We start from the raw sequence: 20,213 nt of genomic DNA, 5'->3' as shown, positions 1-20,213 counted from the left end.
GAGATGGATGAACTAAGGAGCGCCCTTAAGGAGAAGACGGACCGAAACGTAGACAAAATGGTGAGGGCTATGGATTCGCCTTTCACCGCAGCAATACTAGAATGCCCTGTGCCGTCAAAGTTTCGCTTACCTCAACTTGAGCCATTCGACGGACTCAAAGACCCACAGGATCATTTTAATACCTTTAAGACGACCCTAGGTCTTCAGCAACCACCCGACGAGATACTGTGTCATTCCTTCCCAACCACTCTCAAAGGAGCTGTAAGAGAATGGTTCATGAAGTTGCCTACCTCGTCCATAGACAACTTCGATCAATTAAGTAGTGCCTTCTTGTGCCATTTCATAGGGGGGCAACGTCCAAAGAGGCCGGTAGACTACTTACTCACCATAAGACAAGGAGAGAAGGAAACTCTGAGGTCGTATATAAAACGATTCACCCGGGAGACTCTGGAGGTGGATAAAGCCGATGACAAGGTCCAGCTGACGATCTTTAAGGCAGGGCTAAGGTCCAGAGATCTCGTGTCATCCCTCGCAAAGAATCCACAAAAAACAATGGCAGAAATGCTCCTAAAAGCGCAGAAGTACATGAATGCTAAAAATGCTTTAGCTGCCATAAAGGATACCAAGAAGCTAGGCGACAAGACCAAGAGGGTAGACGACCGTAGGGGGTAAAAGAGAGATCGACCAGATCGTCGAAACAATGACAGGAACAAGAGGAAGGATGACAAAAGTCCTCGGACGGTAAGATTTACTCCTTTGGTTATGCCTGTTGACAAAATCTTCATGCAGATCAAGGATGAGCATTATCTCAAATGGCCCAGACCATTGCACTCGTCCCCCAATGTCTGTGACAAAGAACAAGTATCGCCGGTTCCACAAAAATCACGACCACAACATAGAAGATTGCAAAGACCTAAAGGAGCAAATAGAGGAACTAATACGGAAAGAGAAGTTACAGAAATATGTGAAGAAAGGAGAATATAGCAAGTTCAAGGACGACACTAAAATCTAGCATGAATCCTTCTCTCGGAATGATGACCGTCCGTCCCAGCCTCCATACAAGGTGATCAGGGAGATAAACACGATCACAGGAGGGTTGTTTCTAGGAGGTTCGTTTAAATCACTCAAAAAGGACTACTAGAGACAGGTAAACAACGTCCACGCCATACACCCGTCCAAGCACCGACGAACATACCAGGACATGTCCTTCAGTGAAGGAGACACAATGGGGGTGAAGCAGCCCCACAACGATCCCTTGGTCATAATACTGAATATAGAGGGGTTCAATACCAAGAGGATCCTCGTCGATAATGGCAGCTCCGCGGACATCATCTACCTCCCAGCCTTCCAGCAGCTGAGATTAGATCCGAAGAGACTGCGCCCTTTTGACTCTCCACTTGTCAGCTTCAACAGAGACAGGGTTTACCCCAAGGGTATGGTGACATTGACGGTGACAGCAGGGACCTACCCAGTGCAGTTGACCCGATAGGTAGACTTCCTGGTGGTAAATTGTCCCTCATCCTACAATGTCATCATTGGAAGGCCCACGCTCAACAAGTGGAAGGCGACGACGTCAACCTACTGCTTGAAGGTGAAATTCCCAACAGATAATGGTGTTGGTGAAGTGAAGGGAGACCAAGTTCTGGCAAGAGAATGCTACCAAGCCATCCTGGCTGAAAAGGAGAACCACACATGGATGATTAAAGAAAAGGAAGAAGAAAGGATAGAGGCCTTAGAGACGGTGGAATTGGTAGAAGGAGAAGCGAAGACGACCAAGATATGAACGACGTTGAGCCCCGAGATAAAAGCAAGACTAATAAGATTCCTTAAAGAGAATCTAAATGTTTTTGCATGGAGCCACGAGGACATGTCGGGCATATCTCCAGAAGTCGTACAGCATAAATTGAATGTGGACCCCGAACGGAAACCCGTCCAGCAACGACGAAGAACCTTCGCCCCAGAACGTGACCAGGCAATTGTAGAGGAAGTCACCAAACTCCTGACGGTAGGATTCATCCGGGAGGTGTATTATCCTGAGTGGCTCGCAAATGTCGTCCTGGTAAAGAAAGCAAACGAGAAATGAAGGATGTGCGTAGACTTCACCGACCTGAACAAGGCATGCCCAAAGGACAGCTTCCCCTTGCCAAAAATAAACCAGCTCGTGGACTCCACAGCCGGGCACAAGTTACTGACGTTCATGGACACTTTCTCAGGGTACAACCAGATAAAGATGGCTGAGGAAGACCAGGAGAAGACCACCTTCATCACAAGCCAAGGACTCTACTGTTACAAGGTAATACCTTTTGGGTTGAAAAATGCCGGGGCTACGTATCAGAGGTTGGTGAACAAAATGTTCAGCCATCAGATTGGCAGGAACATGGAAGTGTATGTTAACGATATGCTCGTCAAGAGCAAAGAAGAGCTCGCACATCTGGACGACCTGAAGGAGACATTTGTAACCCTCAAAACACACCAGATGAGGTTGAATCCAAGTAAATGTGTCTTTGGGGTAGCTTCGGGAAAATTCCTAGGATTCATGGTATCCCAAAGAGGGATAAAAGCAAACCCAGAAAAAGTGTGAGCCATCCTCGACATGGCGTCACCCAGGACCGTCAAGGAAGTTCAAAAGCTCACAAGAAGAATAGCAGCTTTGAACAGGTTCGTTTCCAGGGCTATAGACAAATGCCTGCCCTTTTTCAAGACCTTGAAGTAGGCGTTTGCCTGGACAGACGAATGCGAAGTTGCATTCCAGGAGCTAAAGCGTTACTTGAGCAGTCCACCCCTCCTAAGCCCGTCCAAAGAAGGGGAAAATTTATACTTATACCTGGCAGTGTTAGCCTCGACAGTAAGTGTAGCCTTGATCAGAAAAGAGGGTAAGAAGCAGCTCTCGGTCTACTACGTCAACCAAGCCTTCCAAAGAGCTGAGTCTAGGTACCCAAGGATCGAAAAGATCACATTTACGCTAATAGTAGCCTCACGCAAGCTAAGGCAATACTTCCAGGCAAATCCCATTCTTGTAATGACGAACCAACTGATCAAGAAGTCAATGAACAAGCCCGAAGCAGCAGGAAGAATGGTCCAGTGGGCGATTGAACTTAGTTAATTTGACATCGAGTATCATCCCAAAACAGCGATCAAAGCGCAAGCTCTAGCGGACTTTATTGTAGAGTTTACACTTCCAGACGAAGACGGGGTTACCAACGAGGTAGATAGATGGATAATACAAACTGATGGTTCGTCAGCTCAGAGGAAGGGGGGAGTAGGGGTCGTCATAACCACCCCTGACGGAGAAGTGCTTAAATACGGGGTCCAGCTAAAATTCCTGGCCACCAACAACGAATCTAAATACGAGGGGATACTGACGGGACTAAGGCTTGGAAAGGCACTTGGTGCCAAAAACCTGTTGATCCAAAGTGATTCAAAGCTAGTGATCGGGCAGATTAAGGGAGAGTACGAAGCAAAGGAAGAAAAGATGCAGAAATACCTCAAGCTGACGAAACATCTAGCTCAGGAGTTCGATGTAGTGGAGTTCGTGCAGATTCCCAGAAGTCAGAATATGGGGGCTTACGAAGTCTCGAAGCAAGCATCATCAGAAGGGGAGGTTAGCACAAATTTGGCGATGGAGGTCCAAAAACACCCCAGTATTGAAGAAATTGCAATGTTCACTATCCGGAGCACATACAGCTGGATGACACCCATAATATCCTACCTCCGGGACGGGCACCTCCCTCAGAACACAGAGGAAACTAAAAAGACCAAGAAGAGGGCGGCCAGGTTCACGATCCTTAATGACGCCTTATACAAGAGAGGCTTCTCTATGCCTTACTTGAAGTGTGTAGACGAAGAAGAAGCAAGATACATCCTGGAAGAAATCCACGGAGGAATTTGCGGCGACCACGCTGGCCCTAGATCCTTGGTGAACAAGGTAGTACGAACAGGATATTTTTGGCCAACTATGCAAGTAGACGCTGTTGAGATCGTCAAGAGGTGCGATAAGTACCAACGATACGGAAATGTGCAATGGCTTCCAGCAGAGAGACTGACGACTATAGCTTCCCCATGGCTGTTTGCACAATGGGGAATAGTCATCGTCGGCCCACTGCCCCAAGGTAAAGGTCAGGTAAAGTTCCTGCTTGTTGCTATTGATTACTTTACAAAGTGGGTTGAGGAAGAGGCTTTAGGAATGATTACTGAGGCTCGGATTCAGAGCTTTGTGTGGAAGAATATAATTTGCAGGTTTGGGATTCTCTTGACGATCATCTCAGATAATGGGAGGCAGTTCGACAGCCAAGGCTTCAGAGAATTCTGTTCAAACCTTGGAATCAAGAATTAGTTCTCATTCCCAGGGCACCCCTAGACAAACGGACAGACGGAAGTGACAAATCGGATGCTGCTCAAGATTATCAAAACTAGGCTGGACGATGCGAAGGGTGCCTGGCCAGAAGAATTACCCAACGTCCTGTGGGCGTACAGAACAACAGCCAGAACCCCAACAGGAGAGACCCCTTTCAGGCTTACCTATGGCACGAAAGTAGTAATCCCAGTGGAAGTAGGGGTAACGAGCATCAGACGAGGAACGTTTAGCGAAGGACTTAATGACGATGAACTACGACTCAACCTAGACTTTCTGGATGAAGTAAGAGACAACGCATCCAGCAAAATGACAAAGTATTAGAAAAAGATGGCTGAGTACTACAATAAGAGGGTTAAACTCAAGCGACTGGACATAGGAGACTTCGTCCTGCGCAAGACCACCACAGCAAGGAAAGACCCTACCTAAGGAAAGCTGGGTCCCATATGGGAAGGACCTTACCGAGTCATTCACTACTTAAGACAAGGAAGTTACCACATGGAAACCATGGATGGACAAAGGCTCCCCCGACCTTGGAACATTGAGCATTTAAAGAAGTACCACCAATAAATGTAATAGACGAATACATTCATTCCTGGATTTAATAAAAGAATTATTCCTCTGATGTCTTTGTGCAGGCAGTTCTAGTCAATCATAGGGCCCATAAAACACTAAAGTAACAAGATTCCGCCTCGACGGATGTAAGTTACTGACGACCATCCCAACGGGTATAAAACACTAAAGTAACAAAATTCCGCTTCGACGGATGTAAGTTACTGACGATAACCCCAATGGGTATAGAACACAAGTAACAAGATTCCGCTTTGACAGATGTAAGTCACTGACGACCCTTGTAACGAATACAAAGGCTATAAAAGCTATAAAACGACTAAGTGACAAGATTCCGCTTTGACGGATGTAAGTCACGACAGGCACAATCCCCTAGCAAGAGCAAGTGACAAGATCTCATCTGACGGATTCACACAAAAAGAAAGAGAAAAGGGAAGATCCATGCAACAAATTAAAACAACAGTCAGACTGCATTCAAGGTCGTCAAAACAATCAAGTAACAGATTATTGACGAATAAATAGATCACAAAGTGCAAGATATGGACGAGTATAAATCAACCAAAAAATCTGTTAAACAAGTAAGTATGCATTAAAAACCCGTAACCACTGGGCCGCAAGCATTGTTTTCAAAAACAAAGCTGATTGTTCTGGAATTAAATTTACAAAAAAAAAAAAAAAAAAAAATGCCCAAAACAGGACGGGCATCCACCAAAAAATAAACAAAAGAAAAATTTTTAGTGATAAAGTCAGGCGTCAGCAGCAGCATCTTCACCGGTAGGTGCGTCAGTATCAGGCTCAGGAGCATCACCAGCCGGGGCAGAAGACTGAGCAGCTTCGTCCATAGTCATCTCCTTATCCACCTGCTCTAGGTCCAGGCTTTCCATGTCGACCCCAGCAAGATGCTTGACCAGATACCTCCTGAGAAGCTCGAAACCTTTGAAGTACCAACTAAAGAGTACATTATTGTACTCATCAATGGTCTGGAAAACCTCCACGGATCTGGCAGTGATGGTTACAAGTTTTTCCTTGGCCGAAAGAAGCTGCTCGTCCTTCTCCTGAGTCAACTTGCGCTCAACCCTGAGGTCATCATCCAGTATCTTAACCCTCTCCTTCAAAGAAGTTGTCTCGTCCATAGAGACAATCAAATTCTTCTTCAGGACAGAATTCTCTTTCTCCAAAGCCTCCATTTGGGATGTCAAAGATGCCACCTTGGCCTCTTGGGTGAGGTATTCGAAGGTAATATGGAGGCTCTCTCCCAACACCTGAAGGAAATCATAGAGTCGTCGGTAAAAAAAAAAAAAAAAAGGAAGGTAAACACGGTACCTGGACGAGCTTGTGAATAGGACGAGACATGACCTCATTCAATGACATGTCGAAAAGAACCCTCAAGTCCGCTGGAGTGATGACCTCGTGAGCCCTGTCCACGGCCAACCTTTCGTCATCCCATATTGTTGACGAACGAGTATCAGCCTTCTCCTTCTCCTTGCCAGTTACGCGTGGCCTTTTGGAGCCGGGAGTGGGGATCTCCTCTATTGACGTGGTTGGAGAGGCCATCCTTGTCATCTCGGTAGCAGAGGCTATAGGATGGATGGAGCTAAGGGGAGTGGGGGCGGGGCCCTTCCCGGTCATACCCACAGTTTTCTTCCCCAGGTTGGACAGCGGTTCGTCCTTTTTGGATCTCATCTTCGCGTACATGTCTTTGTTAAATTTTGTCATCATCTCTACAAGAGAAAAGCGTTTAACAGGAAATCACTAAGTATACATGAGAAGAATTAACACTGACGAGGATAATACTTACTTTTTTTTTCCTTAATACTGATCTGACGAAGAATGTAAGGAGACGGGTTAGGACCAAGGTTGTAGAAAGCAAGGGTCCGGGGGTCAACCAGGTCATCCCAGTTCTCAATCGTCTTGGCATACCCGATCGCAGTTTCAATGCGTTCCTTATGCCTACTCTTAAGCTTAGGCCATCTCTTAACTGTACTAGACAAGAAATAAAGGAGTTAGCGATACTAAAGCCTCAAAGGTGACAAAATTAAAACGACGGGGAGAAATACTGACGCACCTAAAGTCAGGGTTCCCCATCGACGGAGCAACCTCGGGATATCACCCCAATCACTACTGGATTGAGTCTTAAAGTCATCCCCAAACACAAAGAAAAAGCGCGACTTCCAATATCTGAAGGACGAAGGTAAGCCCTTGACAATCCTCGTCTTTCTCTCCCAAGGGACTAACTCATAATACCCGTACTCCTTGGACTATTTCAAATGGTATAGATAGGTGAATTCACCCATCTTGATCATATCCCCATTGGAGGCCAACCATATTTGCATATAGTTGATCACGATACTCCACGAGTTAGACATGAGTTGCCCGAGAGCAATACCAAAATAAGCCAAAAGTTCCATCAGGAACGGGTGGACGGGGAGCCTAAGCCCGCAGGAGAAGTTTGACTCATAAAAACACACTTCACCCGGAAAAAAGTGGTAGGCCCTGTCTTCGTCCTTAGGAAGACGGACACGAACCCCTGCCGGAAACTGGAACCTATCCTTGAACCTATTCATAGTTTCGACGTCCAAACCACACACCTCCCTGAGGGCATAAAAAGCCCTAACCTCCCGAGGACCAGAGACGACTGTATCCTTTTCCACTGGGTTGCCATTAGACGACAACCCAGTCTCGAGATCGCTAGACCTAACCTTAGACATCACTTCTCTCCTTGCTAAACCCTCGAACCAATTAAGCGATTGACGAAGCAAAGGCAGCAAGTCGCCCAAAACTACGGTCAGACAATTGCCCTCAAACACAAAATTTTCTAGAAACGGGTAAGTACCCAAAGACCCTCCTAGGCGCGCAAAAAGAAATGAGATTAATGGGCAAGCTATCCTAACCTCCAAACTATCAACCATGGAAGTATGGAAAACAGAGGGCAGAGAAAAACGATACAAGCTAAATCCCCAGAAAATCAAAGACCAACAAAAGAAAAGGAAGAAAAGGAAAGAAAGAATCAGAAACTACAGTAGGATAAAAGGAAAATATAAGGAAAGGACCAGTAAGGAAAAACATACCTCCAATGGCGAAACACCAAAAGCACAGCACAACGGTTTGAAGAAGAAGGAAGTCTCAAGAAAAAAGATGCTCAAAGTATCGTTCGGGTATTTTTTGTTTTGCTTTCTAAAAAGTAAATGAAATTAGAAGAGGAGAAGTTTTAAACTTAGGCCAAAAAACGATTGAAAAACCAGCGGGAAACCTAAGAGTCACACCATTAATTCCATGGATTAGCACGCGCCACGTGGCCACGTTGCGTGTAGCGCCGCCACTAAGCATTAAATTCGGAACAGAACCCTAAGAGTCACAGACAGCTCAAGAAAACTTTTCATCTTCCGTGATTGTCATGACGCGTCACAGACAACCACAGAACCTGGGGGCAACTGATGGGAATGACGAGATTACATCCCACAGACGAAGCTAACGTTAATGACGAAGTCGTCCCGAATAACGAAGAAGCTAGTCATCACTGACGAAGGCATAGGGGTCATTTAATACAGTCAATCAATGACCTTGGCAGTTATCGAATCAACCAGACAGATCGTTGGGAGCCTCTTAAAAGCTCCATTATTGGATCAGAGGCGTTACCTGAGAAAGCATTAATAAGCACAATGGCTAGCCCTTAAAGCTATCTATATAAAGCCCTCACACAGCCAACAGAAGGTACATATATACGTTCATACTCTTAGAAAGCATTTTGGTTTTTCTTCATCTTGTCTTTCATTTCATAAGGTACTTTTATAATACTGACTTTGGCATCGGAGGCGTTGTGGCAGACACCACACCGGTGACCCTTATAGAGCATATACCCACACCAACAAGTTGATTCCATCTACTCACTTCCACTGACGAGCTCGTGCTTCATCACTAACTGCTCGCATTCCCAAGACTTGACAATAAACATATGAATAATATGCATTTTGAAAAAATCTTGATAGAATTTTGGAGGGTATTATGATGGAACATGGATTGTATGATGTTATAATTTTGTATGTAGTTTGAATAAGTTTAGGAATGGTTTTAGATTCCTTCAAACCCAAAACTCATATCTGATCATTTCCTTCCACCTCTTGGATTCGGTGTTGATCTTCGAAGTCAGGATTAACATGTTGTATTTGGCTGATGTCCATGGAGGGAAGATCGAGTGGGCTTTGCCCTCCATTATTGCAATTCTCAAACTTTGGGACAGGCATGAATTCTCTTTTGCCAGAGAGGGTCACACTCTACAGTGGTTCATGAGAAAGGAGGGGTTGATCTCAGGGATCTCCATTGTGAAGGTGGTGATGGCCGGTGAGAAGCTGAGCCCTTGGAGTTTGGCAATGGAGGACTTGATTTAAAGAGAGGGTGAGATTGGGTGGAATAGATCATCTGTTGCTGATTTATTTGTTGGGTGGGTCAGTCCAATCCACTGAAGAATCGACCTGGTTCACTTAAGCCCACTTCATGTAGAATCCCAAGCCAGTTTTCCAAAGGCCTTAACCCAATCCGAACCCAGCTCAATAAATGGCCCAATTCGAAAAATTACTGGGTCCAAACCACTTCACCCTAACACACACCAACCCACATACATTTGTGAAGCCCCAAGTCAACTTAGGCCAACCCAAAAATTACCACTGAAGAATTATTATAAAAATATTGTAACCATTGCCTTTCTCAATAAACATGTCCCACAAATAAGAAAAATATAATGTTAATAGTTTATTGACAGTAAAATCACAGCAATATTATTACTAATATTTCGTTGCACAATATGAAATTTACATTTTTTTTTTCTATTGAGTGAATAGGACAACTAAAGTCAAACAAAACATGGAATTTCAATTTTGCTCATTGCACTACACGTTTGATTTATATGATTAAAAAAAATAATAATAATGAAAACCAAAACCACAACTTTGTTTTATGTTTTTTTAATCTTTCTTTTTTCATCTATCAGATGATTCAGATCTATCTTTCTCACTTTATCGTATTACTGTGACAAATACATGTACAGTATTTAAATATTTTTCTTTATATCGTAATCTTTTCCTCTCTATTTCTCTTTCATGAAATCTTAGTGATCTTATTTCTATTTTTATTAACATTTACTTTTCACACTTATCTCTTATTCTTATCCTTGTCATTACTTTGTCAATATGTTCACTTAATTTCATTTATATGGAATTTGTTTTGATATATTACCTTTTATAGTCTCCAATCTCTTATAAATGTATATTGACACCGTACAAACTCAAGAGATAAGGATCCATTCATCAAAAAAAAAAAAGTGTTAAGGATCCATGGCTTTCAAAGAGTTTGTTTTTTTTCTTGTCTTATTACGTGTTGCTTCCTCCCGTAATGGAGGCATGGAAAAAGGGAATGATCTCAATAATTTGATTTCAGAAAAACAGATTGAACCACGCATCAAAAGTATTGAGGTATCTTCGGTTGTATGCTTGATAAAGTAAGAAGTCCTTGCATTTCATTATAGCTTGATATTTAATCTAATAATTACAAGATTTTTGCAGACTAAACATGGAGACATCTATGATTGCGTGAATATTTATGAGCAACCAAGTTTAAAGCACCCTTCACTCAAGGATCATACAATTGAGGTTTCTATTTTTACGTATTTTGTATTTTATTTCTCATTAAAATTAAAATTGTATTATGGTGTCTTGAGAGGTTGTGTTTCATGATATTTCAATGGTGTTTCTAAGCATTCTTAGGACACAACATGTTGTAGACGTTTAGTTTCTCTTTTTTCATCTCTCTTTGTAGATTTTTTCCTAATATTACTTTATACTCTTAATGTGTACAATTAAGCGAGAGATAGTAGTGGGTTCTAGTTAACTTAACTGATAAAGTCTTTGATGATTAAATAAGAGATTTGAGGTTCAATCTCTGTCTACACCAAAAACTAATTGATGTCTTAGTTTGATGATAAAGAGTTATCTATCATCATGAGTGGACGCCATAGGTTGAAATTCTTAACAACAACAAAAAAAAAGAAAAAAAGAAAAAAAAAGAGCAAGGTATAGTGAATTATGGGTATGTATGCTATAAAGCCTGTAATAGCTCCTATAATTGAATAGCTATTCATATGTAATAGCAAAAGTTATAGAATTGAAATGAATTTTAGTGAAACATAAAATGCCAGTTTTGCAATTTAGCCAAGTTTATTCCTTAGTACGTAGAATCAAGGCTGAAGCTATGTTTTGGCTTAGGGGACCACGGTCCCCCTAGCTTTTTCAAAAATTTGACTTCTCCGTATATATTTACATAAGATTTTAACAATGAACCCCAAAATATACATCCTTGCCCCACTTCCCAAAAAAATTACAAATTAACCCAAAAAATACAAGTTATATATGGATCGAACTGGGCTGCTGAAATCTCTTGTAAATGATCTAATCCAGCAGTTTGAAACAAGAAAATGATGGATCTGAACAGATTTGCTTTTGACACTTCTGCTGATGCTAGGTTTAAGCCGTGATACATGAGAGAGAGAGCACAAAGTCTTGTAAGAATAATAGATAAGTGTGAAAAGTAAATGTCAATAAAAATAGAAATAAGAACACTGACATTTCAGGAAAGAGAAATATTGAGGAAAAAATTACGTTATAAAGAAAAAATATTTAAATACTGTACATGTGTTGGACACAAACTCACAGTAATACGATAAAGTGAGAAAGATAGATCTGATAGATGAAAAAAGGAAGATTAAAAAGACAAAAAGCAAAGTTGTGGTTTTGGTTTTCATGAATTTTTTTTTTTTTTTTTTTTTTTTTTTTTTTTTTTTTTTCATATAAATCAAACGTGTAGCGCATTGAGCAAAATTGAAATTCCATATTTTGGTTGACTTTAGTTGTCCTATTGACTCAGTAGAAAAGAAAAAAAAAACTGTAAATTTCATATTGTGCAACAAAATATTAGTAATAATATTGTTGTGATTTTACTGTCAATAAACTATTAACATTATACTTTTTCTTATTTGTGGGACATGATTTTTGAGAAATGCTATGGTCACAATATTGTTACAATAATTCTTCAGTGGTAAGTTCAAATTAAAACTAGTAATAACTTACCATTTGTTGTGAAAATATTATAAAAATGTTATGGATGTAATACTTCTCATTTCAATTCTCATTTTTAGTTGGCTTTTGTTTGCAACTAATTTTTGTGGGGCATGTTGTGTCCCTATCATTATTGGAAGAGGAATACAAATAATTCATAAGCTTACTATGATTATTTAGTGTTATCAACCTCTAGTGTTCATATCCTAAATTCTGAAAAATCCTAAAATTAAATTTTGAAGAATCACCACTGATAAAATTGGTGTAAGTTTATTGCAATATGATATTGGATCCGACTACAAATTTGAGATTATGATGCTAATGAATGTGACAAAATTCGATAAACTCACATTAAGCTTGGCCTCACCTAGGTTTGAATCATGGCTTCGTCCCTACATGTAATAGATTTTAAAATTAATATATTTCCAAAAATATAAATTTTCCTTACACATCATTTTTTACAAGCTTTTCATATGTAACAACCAAACTTATGAATAGTAATTAATTATTCAATTACAATGTTTTCTATTCCCACTAATGAAGAATTAAAGATTAATATTATTACACTACCACACACTCTTGGTGCAATGATTACTTCACATGTATACATTCTTGTGGGGTGTGGAGGATAAAGGCCGGAGTTCAAGTTTTCAAGAAGGAGTTTCACACATTTATACACTTAGATTAGAATATAGTATATAAAAAAAAATTATTACAATATTTTATATTCCCACTAAAAAAGAATTAAAGATTAATATTATTAATGTAATCTTCATTTAGTATACCAAACGTGTCCTAAGATTTCATTTCAATGATGCCTTAGTCATGCACCTTGTTTCTAACAAGCAAGCATTGTGGGACTTCTATTGTTTTCTCTCTGCAAGTTGATATAATTTCTTCTATGATTAAAATCATTCAATTACAAATCTAAGGTGAATTCAGTGCCATATCATTTAGAATTGTAAACGATATGGCACTTTGCACATTAACATATGTGCGATACAGGCAAAAAATTTTAAAAATGAAAAAAAGCGAAGCCTGATAAAAGTGTCAACATTAAAAGAAAAAATGGTGTTCTTTGGTTGTATCGATGCTAGATAATGGAAGAGAGTGTAATTGAGAAGAAAGAACACAAATTGATTTGAATATTAAAAAAAAAAAAAAGAAATTGATGCTACTCTAACAACTCGGATGCTTCTTTTATAATATTTCATTTGTCTTGGTATTTTTATTTGCTGAAGTATAGAAAATATTGAACAGATGAGACCTAGCAATAAAGTAAGAGATATATTAGCCAAAATACATTCCAAGAAGCTGCCGCCTAGTTTTCGTTATGCAAAGATTGAGTTAGACGAGGAGTGTCCACAAGGGACAATCCCGATTTTAAGGGTCACACACAATGACATACCTGGGAACGTATCAAATTTAAATAAGCCTCAATTTTCTTCGCTTCAATCGAATGGTGGTTTGGAAGTAAGTGATATATGGCTTTCTTTGTTTGATATTAGTAGTGCATTTTTTTAATTTCCCTACTCATCCTTGTTTTGGTAATACAATTTGAGTCCTTTACCCTGGGATAGAATTTATCCTCGTATATAGTTTGCAGGGCTGCTTACAAAAACAACCCCAGACAAAATGTATCATTCAGCTATAGCAGGTATTAGTGTATATAATCACAAAGTTGGACCTCACCAATATAGTTCGGCTTCAGTAGCAGTTGAAGCAGGAGATGGACCAAACTTCAATCAAATACAAGTGGGGTGGATTGTAAGTCTTAGGAAAGAGAAAGGAATTTTAACTTATTCAGCTAGCTTTACTTTTTATTTGAGGATAACTAATATCTTGCTTCTTGTATAGTTTAATTTCAACATATGCTTTCACTTTATCACTGTGAATGCTGTGATTTGGAACTAGTAAAAGCACATTCACACAAACAAATAATTATAAACATAAAAACACCATATAGGACAACAATACATGGTTTGACCAACTTAAAGCATACATCCATAAGCAAAGCCAACCAAAGTCCACTATCAATGATATTGATTAAGTACTCTTAAAACTTCACAAGCCAAACTCACATACTCGCACTCACAACACTCATGAACCTCAAAAATATTAACAAAACCTCTCAAGAATATCATACACAAGCTAATAATACGAAAGCCTCAATGCACCGAATAAGTCTCTCACACAAACATAATCTCAACACACATACTTAAGTATATTTCAACCCCAAAAATCTACTGAAATACTTTTCGAATAAACTCACTCTTGTTTCTTGAGCAAAAATCTATCCCAACAATGATTATTTATAGGGCTCAAATCCTATTCCTAATGAACAAGGAATACCTAATTAGTTCTTCAATAAGGAACTTCCCTTCCACAACAAAGAGAATCTTTTTCCTCCGATCCACACCAAGGAAAATCCTTTCCATACACTCCAAGAAAGGCGAAATCAATTCAAAATAGGAATTCAATGAAACTTTTAATAGTGAAAAACTTGTTTATATCCCTTAGTTAATTAGGCAATGGATTAATCAACTAATTTCCAATTAGGATTATTTAGTGAACCAAATCTGTAAAATGAATAAAGAAAAAAAAGTAGATACACATAAATTTTGTGACAAAGTGAAAAAACAAAGGAGATCAACTTCAAAGGAAAAAACACTCCAAAGGGCAACACACTCCAAATTAGGCAATCCACACACTCAAATGACATTCTGAACCTGGTTATGAACTCTAACGAAGGTTCTGATCATGAACTCTGACCAACTCCAATACCCTTCTTAAAGGTTTGATTACCACAGCTTGGTATGCATGTTCAACCTCCAACATCCTTGAATTCCATTGCAATCAACATTAAATAAAACACGTCATTTAAGTATGCAATTTTTAGTCTATTGAGATGCGATTGAATTGGCTGTAAAATCAGAAATTTTGTCGAATCCATGAATGTCAATCTATCAACCCTCAATCAAGTGGCAGTCAAGTCCTTCATCGAAAGACTCCCATGAACTAGTTCTTGACAAATTATTCTTTTTTTGTGCTAAATAGTTCTACAAAGTTTTCTTGAATACCACAATAACATTTACCAACTAGATGTTTATTACATTTTCTTGGAATTTACCAATTAAAAACCTAACACAATTGTTACATACATGACAGAATAAATTCCTGCTACCTTAAAAATTAAGGTCTATATGAAACTAGTCAAAATGACTTATTATGGCTTTCGGTTTTTTTTTTTTTTTTTTTTTTTTTTTTTTTGAGATAGTTTTAACATATGGAGTCCGCACCTGATAATAACTCTTTATTATTGGACCAAGATACCAATCGGTTTTAGTGTAGGAGATATAGGTGAGGATTGAACCTCAAATCTCTTATTTAATCACAAGAGACTTTACCAGTTGAGTTAACTGAAACCCACTTATGACTTTCAATTTTTGGAAAGACTTGTTATAGAAATTTCTCAAGAAAACTAATTTGAAAATGTTAATTTATACTATAAGGGTAGTGGCGTCTGAATTTAACAGTAATAACATACATTGATGAAGTGTGTCGCTCACAAGATTTTATCCCCACTTACTTGAAATTATATTTTTAATTAAATAAAATTTGGAATTGATAAATTATTTTTGATATTCTTTAGGTGAACCCAGACTTATATGGTGATACACGCACCCATTGGTTTATGCAATGGACTGTAAGTACTTTTTAGCTTCAAACAAATTTAAGGTCTTGAGAGAGTGTATATGTGTGTGTATCTATAAATATATATATATATATATATATATATTACTAACTTAATTTGAATTTCATGTCATGCACGGAAAGAGCGACGTCCGCAATATTACAGGATGTTTTAATCTTAATTGTGGGGGTTTCATACAAACTAATACCCAAGTTCCTATTGGTGGTGCTATCGACAAGGTCTCCGTTTATAGTACTGAAGAACAAGTGGTTATGAGTTTTGGCCTTATTCAAGTAATAATTTCCCTTTTTTCTTTTTGAACTTGCTATTTTGAATGTTGGATCAAAATTTTAGAAGTATATAATTAAATTATTAAATTTATCATACTCCAATAGAATAAGTTTATAAGAGAATTGGTAATTTAATATGATATCTGAACAAAATATCCTAAATTCGATATTTGTCTCTTCCATCTTTTAAAAAAAAAAAAAAAAAAAAAATCTCACATGTTTGACATCAATTATTAAAAGGGAGTTTGAGCCCGCACAATAAGTGCTAGAAGTTCATTATTATATGGTTAAATTTACCTTATATTTTGCAAAATGCCTGATCCTTCATTTAATTTGTTTCTCCTTTTTAACTATAGGATCGCGGAAAATGGTGGGTGGTTTATAATGATAATATTGATCCAATTGGGTATTGGCCACCCACAGAATTTAAAGAGTTAGTTGAAGGAGCAGACACATTGAAATGGGGAGGCTATGTTTTCACTCAGCCGGGTGATAATACTTACCCTCCTATGGGCAGTGGACATTTTGATAATGGTTTATATGAACGGACTTGTTTCATGAACGAACTTCAATATACAGATTCCAACTTTGATTTGAAGTATCCAACTGATGTTCAAATCATTATGTCTGAGCCTTACCTTGTAGGAGATAATTCATACAAAAATGACACACAGGGTTATAGCTTTTGTTTTGGCGGACCAGTCTTAAAAAAAAAAAAAGTTTGAAAATACGTTTGGGTAATATGTTACCCAAAATTGTTTCATGTTAAAATAATAGCAAAAATTATGCTTTGCAACCCTATATTTATGGGCTTTTTTTTTTTATATACGAAAAAAATAGTTATTCAATAAAATTCAAAAAACAAAAAAAATCAGATAAATTTCCTATAAATCCAAATTTTAGAAAGATATAAACTCTTCACTTGTTTCTAAAAGTAAAAACCACTAATCCCACGACTCACAACTTCCCACCCCATGTCTAACAAACTACAAGCAAAAACTCTTCCAAATTTTCCCAAATAGATCAACTTGGTGTACAAGTTCCCATTACAAACCAAAATATGATTTGTGTCAGGTGGCTACTCTTTGTATAATGCAGTGTTTGTAGAGACAGACCTATGTGTGGGCTAGGGGGGCATCCCACAGATTTTGAAAAACCAAAGACCAGTATGTATATCTACACCGAAGTTTAGAATTTTGTCCCTGAAATTTATATTTTGGCCCCCTTCCTTGAAAATACTTTTCAAATTGGCCCATTAAATCAAAAAAGAAAAATTATCTAACCATTCCTGCATGCCATTTGCCCAAGAAAAACAAAAACTTTAAGACAATCCTTTCGACAATTCACAAAACCGGGTAACAAAAAAGACAAGGTTTGGTCTCGTGGATGGATCTCTCTTCCTTCTTTGATTTGATCTTTTCTCCCTCCCCTCTCTTTCTCTTTGCCCTATGGTGAGTGACTTGTGTGCCTTTCTTAATCTTTAAGTGATAAAGGTGGAAAGTGGAAACTTTTATTCCAAAACTATTAGTGAAAATTATTACAAGTAGTGAAAAAATCATGGTGCCTACTGACAATCCAATAATAGGGGTACACTATACACCTGTAGTTATTTAAAAAAAAAAATTTATTTTTTATAAAGAGTAAACCTTTTATTAGAACTTACAACAAAGGGATAGGTTAACATGTAGTTATTAATATAGGTTAATATAGAATATTGTAAAAATATTAAATTATTTGATTTAAAAAAAAATAATAAAGAATCAGTCCGACTTGAATTGAACCAAAGAACATAGAAGTTTAGAACCATTCATTTTTTCAGTTCTCTTTACAGTGTATTTTTAAAACCATGATAAATTCCTATAATTTTTTTAAAATAAGTTGATAGCTACAACAAGAAGAAGGGGGGATTTGAAACCTGCATGTCTTCGTTGGACACACAAAAAACCAAGAAGTGTCAGTTGAACTACAAAATTATTGATTATAAATCCTTTTAATTAATATGACTTTTATTTGATGCATAGATTATGGGAAAGTCAATTGTAATATTCGATTTATTTATAAGAAAAAATACAAATTATTTGAGAACCAATACTGATGATGCAACTTTTAGTATTAACATACCAATTTCTAAAAATTTTCAAACAAATTTTTTTTTGCCCCTTGTAGACACCCTATTTCGTTCCTTGATTATAATGCATACCTTTTGCGCATGTGTCCCCCCAATGATGAACTAATTAAATGAAGTGCATAACTCTCTAATCTCTCTCTCATTTGACACTTTATTATTTTATTTTTCAACTCCTTTATTTATTTATTCATAGTTTTTACTATCAATTTTTATTTTAATTGCATTTGAAGCTACAATTTTTTTTTTTTATTTATAAGAATGCTAGTAAGCTTTCATTAAACTGGGCTGAAACCCAAATCAGATACATCATTAAGAACCTGAGACATAATTATAGGGAGAGTATCTTGCACCCAAATGGTACATTCAGAAATCTGTTTGGCATGTTTAGCCATGAGTTGAGCTGCCTTGTTCCCTTCTCTGCACGTGAAGGATGTCTTCCAAGCTCTAAACTTTGCCACCCAAGATTTTATACCAGTAACAAGTTGTTGGATCTGAATAGGGCCCGGGTCATGGCTGGCAATGACATTCATAAAAATTTAGGAATCCCCTTCAAGAATAATCTCCCTAAGGCCCAACTCCCAGGAGAAAATTATGCCAATCTCAATGGCTTTGGATGAAGCTACAATTTTAATCCATGCACGCTTGTCTTTTTTTCATTTTTCCACAAAATCCTCAATTTTTGAAAGTTATATCCAAAAAGATCAAGTCTCTCAAGTTCCTTCTGTTAATTTAACTTAAAGAAACAATTGCATTTTATTTCAAATATATTGGCAAACCCAGCTTTAGTGGTCAAGAAGAAAAGGAAAAAAAAAACAAAATAGAATGGTGAATGGTGAGATGTACATTTTGGGCACAGGGGACAAACAGCTCCCACACTAAGCAAGTTTGGCGTGCCCTTAGCTGCACGATTTTTGTCTTGGTTGTCATTTCACTATTCCAGCCGGGCAGTAGATGGTGTGCAAATGAAAACGGATAGTAGGTATGTGGAATTTGAAATTTGAAAATAGAGAGTGGAGACCATATAAGGACGGGAAATAAAAATAGGAAGGGGAGAGGAAAAAAGAAAAACAGGGAGACCATTTTTTGTTTTCCACTAGATTCCAGAACTAGGATGGACCAATCTATTTCTCATCTCCAAAAATCATTTTCATTACACCTCTTTGCATTCTAATTTTCAAAAAAAGCTTTCAAAAAAAAAAATTTTGAGAGATTGAAATTTTTTGGGAGAAGACCCAGTCTTGAGGGGGGACAAATCCCACACTGTACACGGCTAGTTCAGCGCCTCTCTGACAACCATCGCCAGTGGAGCGTCACGTGGTGGGAGGACCATCCATCAGAGAATGCCGTTGTCATCGCCATTCGTCTCAGTCGAGTCACCATCAAACTCGTCCAAGGGTGCTGGGTATGTTTTCAACCTTCCCACACTTTATTCTTGCATGACTTAGCCGTTTAACCTTGGTTGCTTTGCTGGGTATTTTCTTTTCAGTCTGAATGTTAAAGGTTGAAACTTGGCTGTCTTGTGAACAAAGAACCCAGCTTAGTTGTAATAAAAGAAAACTAAAAGTGGAAAGTGGAGTTAAATCATGTCAGCATGTGACTTCTTAAAAGATGGACCCATGCATTGAAAGCTTGTGATGAAGACATAGTTTTATTTTTTTTTTTCCACCATAGCTAATCTCTACAAGATGCCTAGACCCATGTTGTTTCCGGCAACCTTTATGTTTTCGGTTTCCACAAACAAAAATAAAAATATATATATATATATATATATATATATTTTTTTTTTTTACTTCAAATCAAAAGTAAGTCTATGTTTTCGGTTTCCACAGACAAAAATAAGAATGTGCTTCATTTTTTTTTTTTGCCAAGGCCATGATTTCAGTTTCCACAAACAAAAATAAAAATATACTTTTTTTACTTCAAATCAGAACCAAGTCACAAGCTAATCTGATTAAGCCCACTCTTCTCTTAGAAAAAGTAATCCCACTGGTTCCTTTAAAATAAAATCTTCTCATGTTGCTCAGATGATGACTTGGAAGAGTTTAAGCTTATACATGTTTTTTTTTATTTTTATCCT

At 38.0% G+C, this 20,213-nt stretch overlaps 2 protein-coding genes across 2 annotated transcripts; both read left to right on the top strand.

Moving 5' to 3' along the window:
• Positions 1–57: 57 nt before the first annotated feature.
• On the top strand, positions 58–1,012 carry LOC115990750. Its single transcript, XM_031114543.1, has 2 exons — positions 58–668; positions 790–1,012. Exons 1-2 carry the CDS (start codon positions 58–60, stop codon positions 1,010–1,012), a joined length of 834 nt encoding a protein of 277 aa, XP_030970403.1.
• Positions 1,013–2,496: 1,484 nt separating this feature from the next.
• Positions 2,497–4,333, top strand: LOC115990749. Its single transcript, XM_031114542.1, has 2 exons — positions 2,497–2,845; positions 3,132–4,333. Exons 1-2 carry the CDS (start codon positions 2,497–2,499, stop codon positions 4,331–4,333), a joined length of 1,551 nt encoding a protein of 516 aa, XP_030970402.1.
• The last annotated feature ends 15,880 nt before the right edge of the window (positions 4,334–20,213 follow it).

The sequence above is a fragment of the Quercus lobata genome, chromosome 5 (genome assembly GCF_001633185.2).
Source record: "Quercus lobata isolate SW786 chromosome 5, ValleyOak3.0 Primary Assembly, whole genome shotgun sequence".
NCBI lineage: Eukaryota > Viridiplantae > Streptophyta > Magnoliopsida > Fagales > Fagaceae > Quercus > Quercus lobata.
Note: the sequence above shows the minus strand (reverse complement) of the source record. Positions and strands in the feature narration are given on the sequence as shown.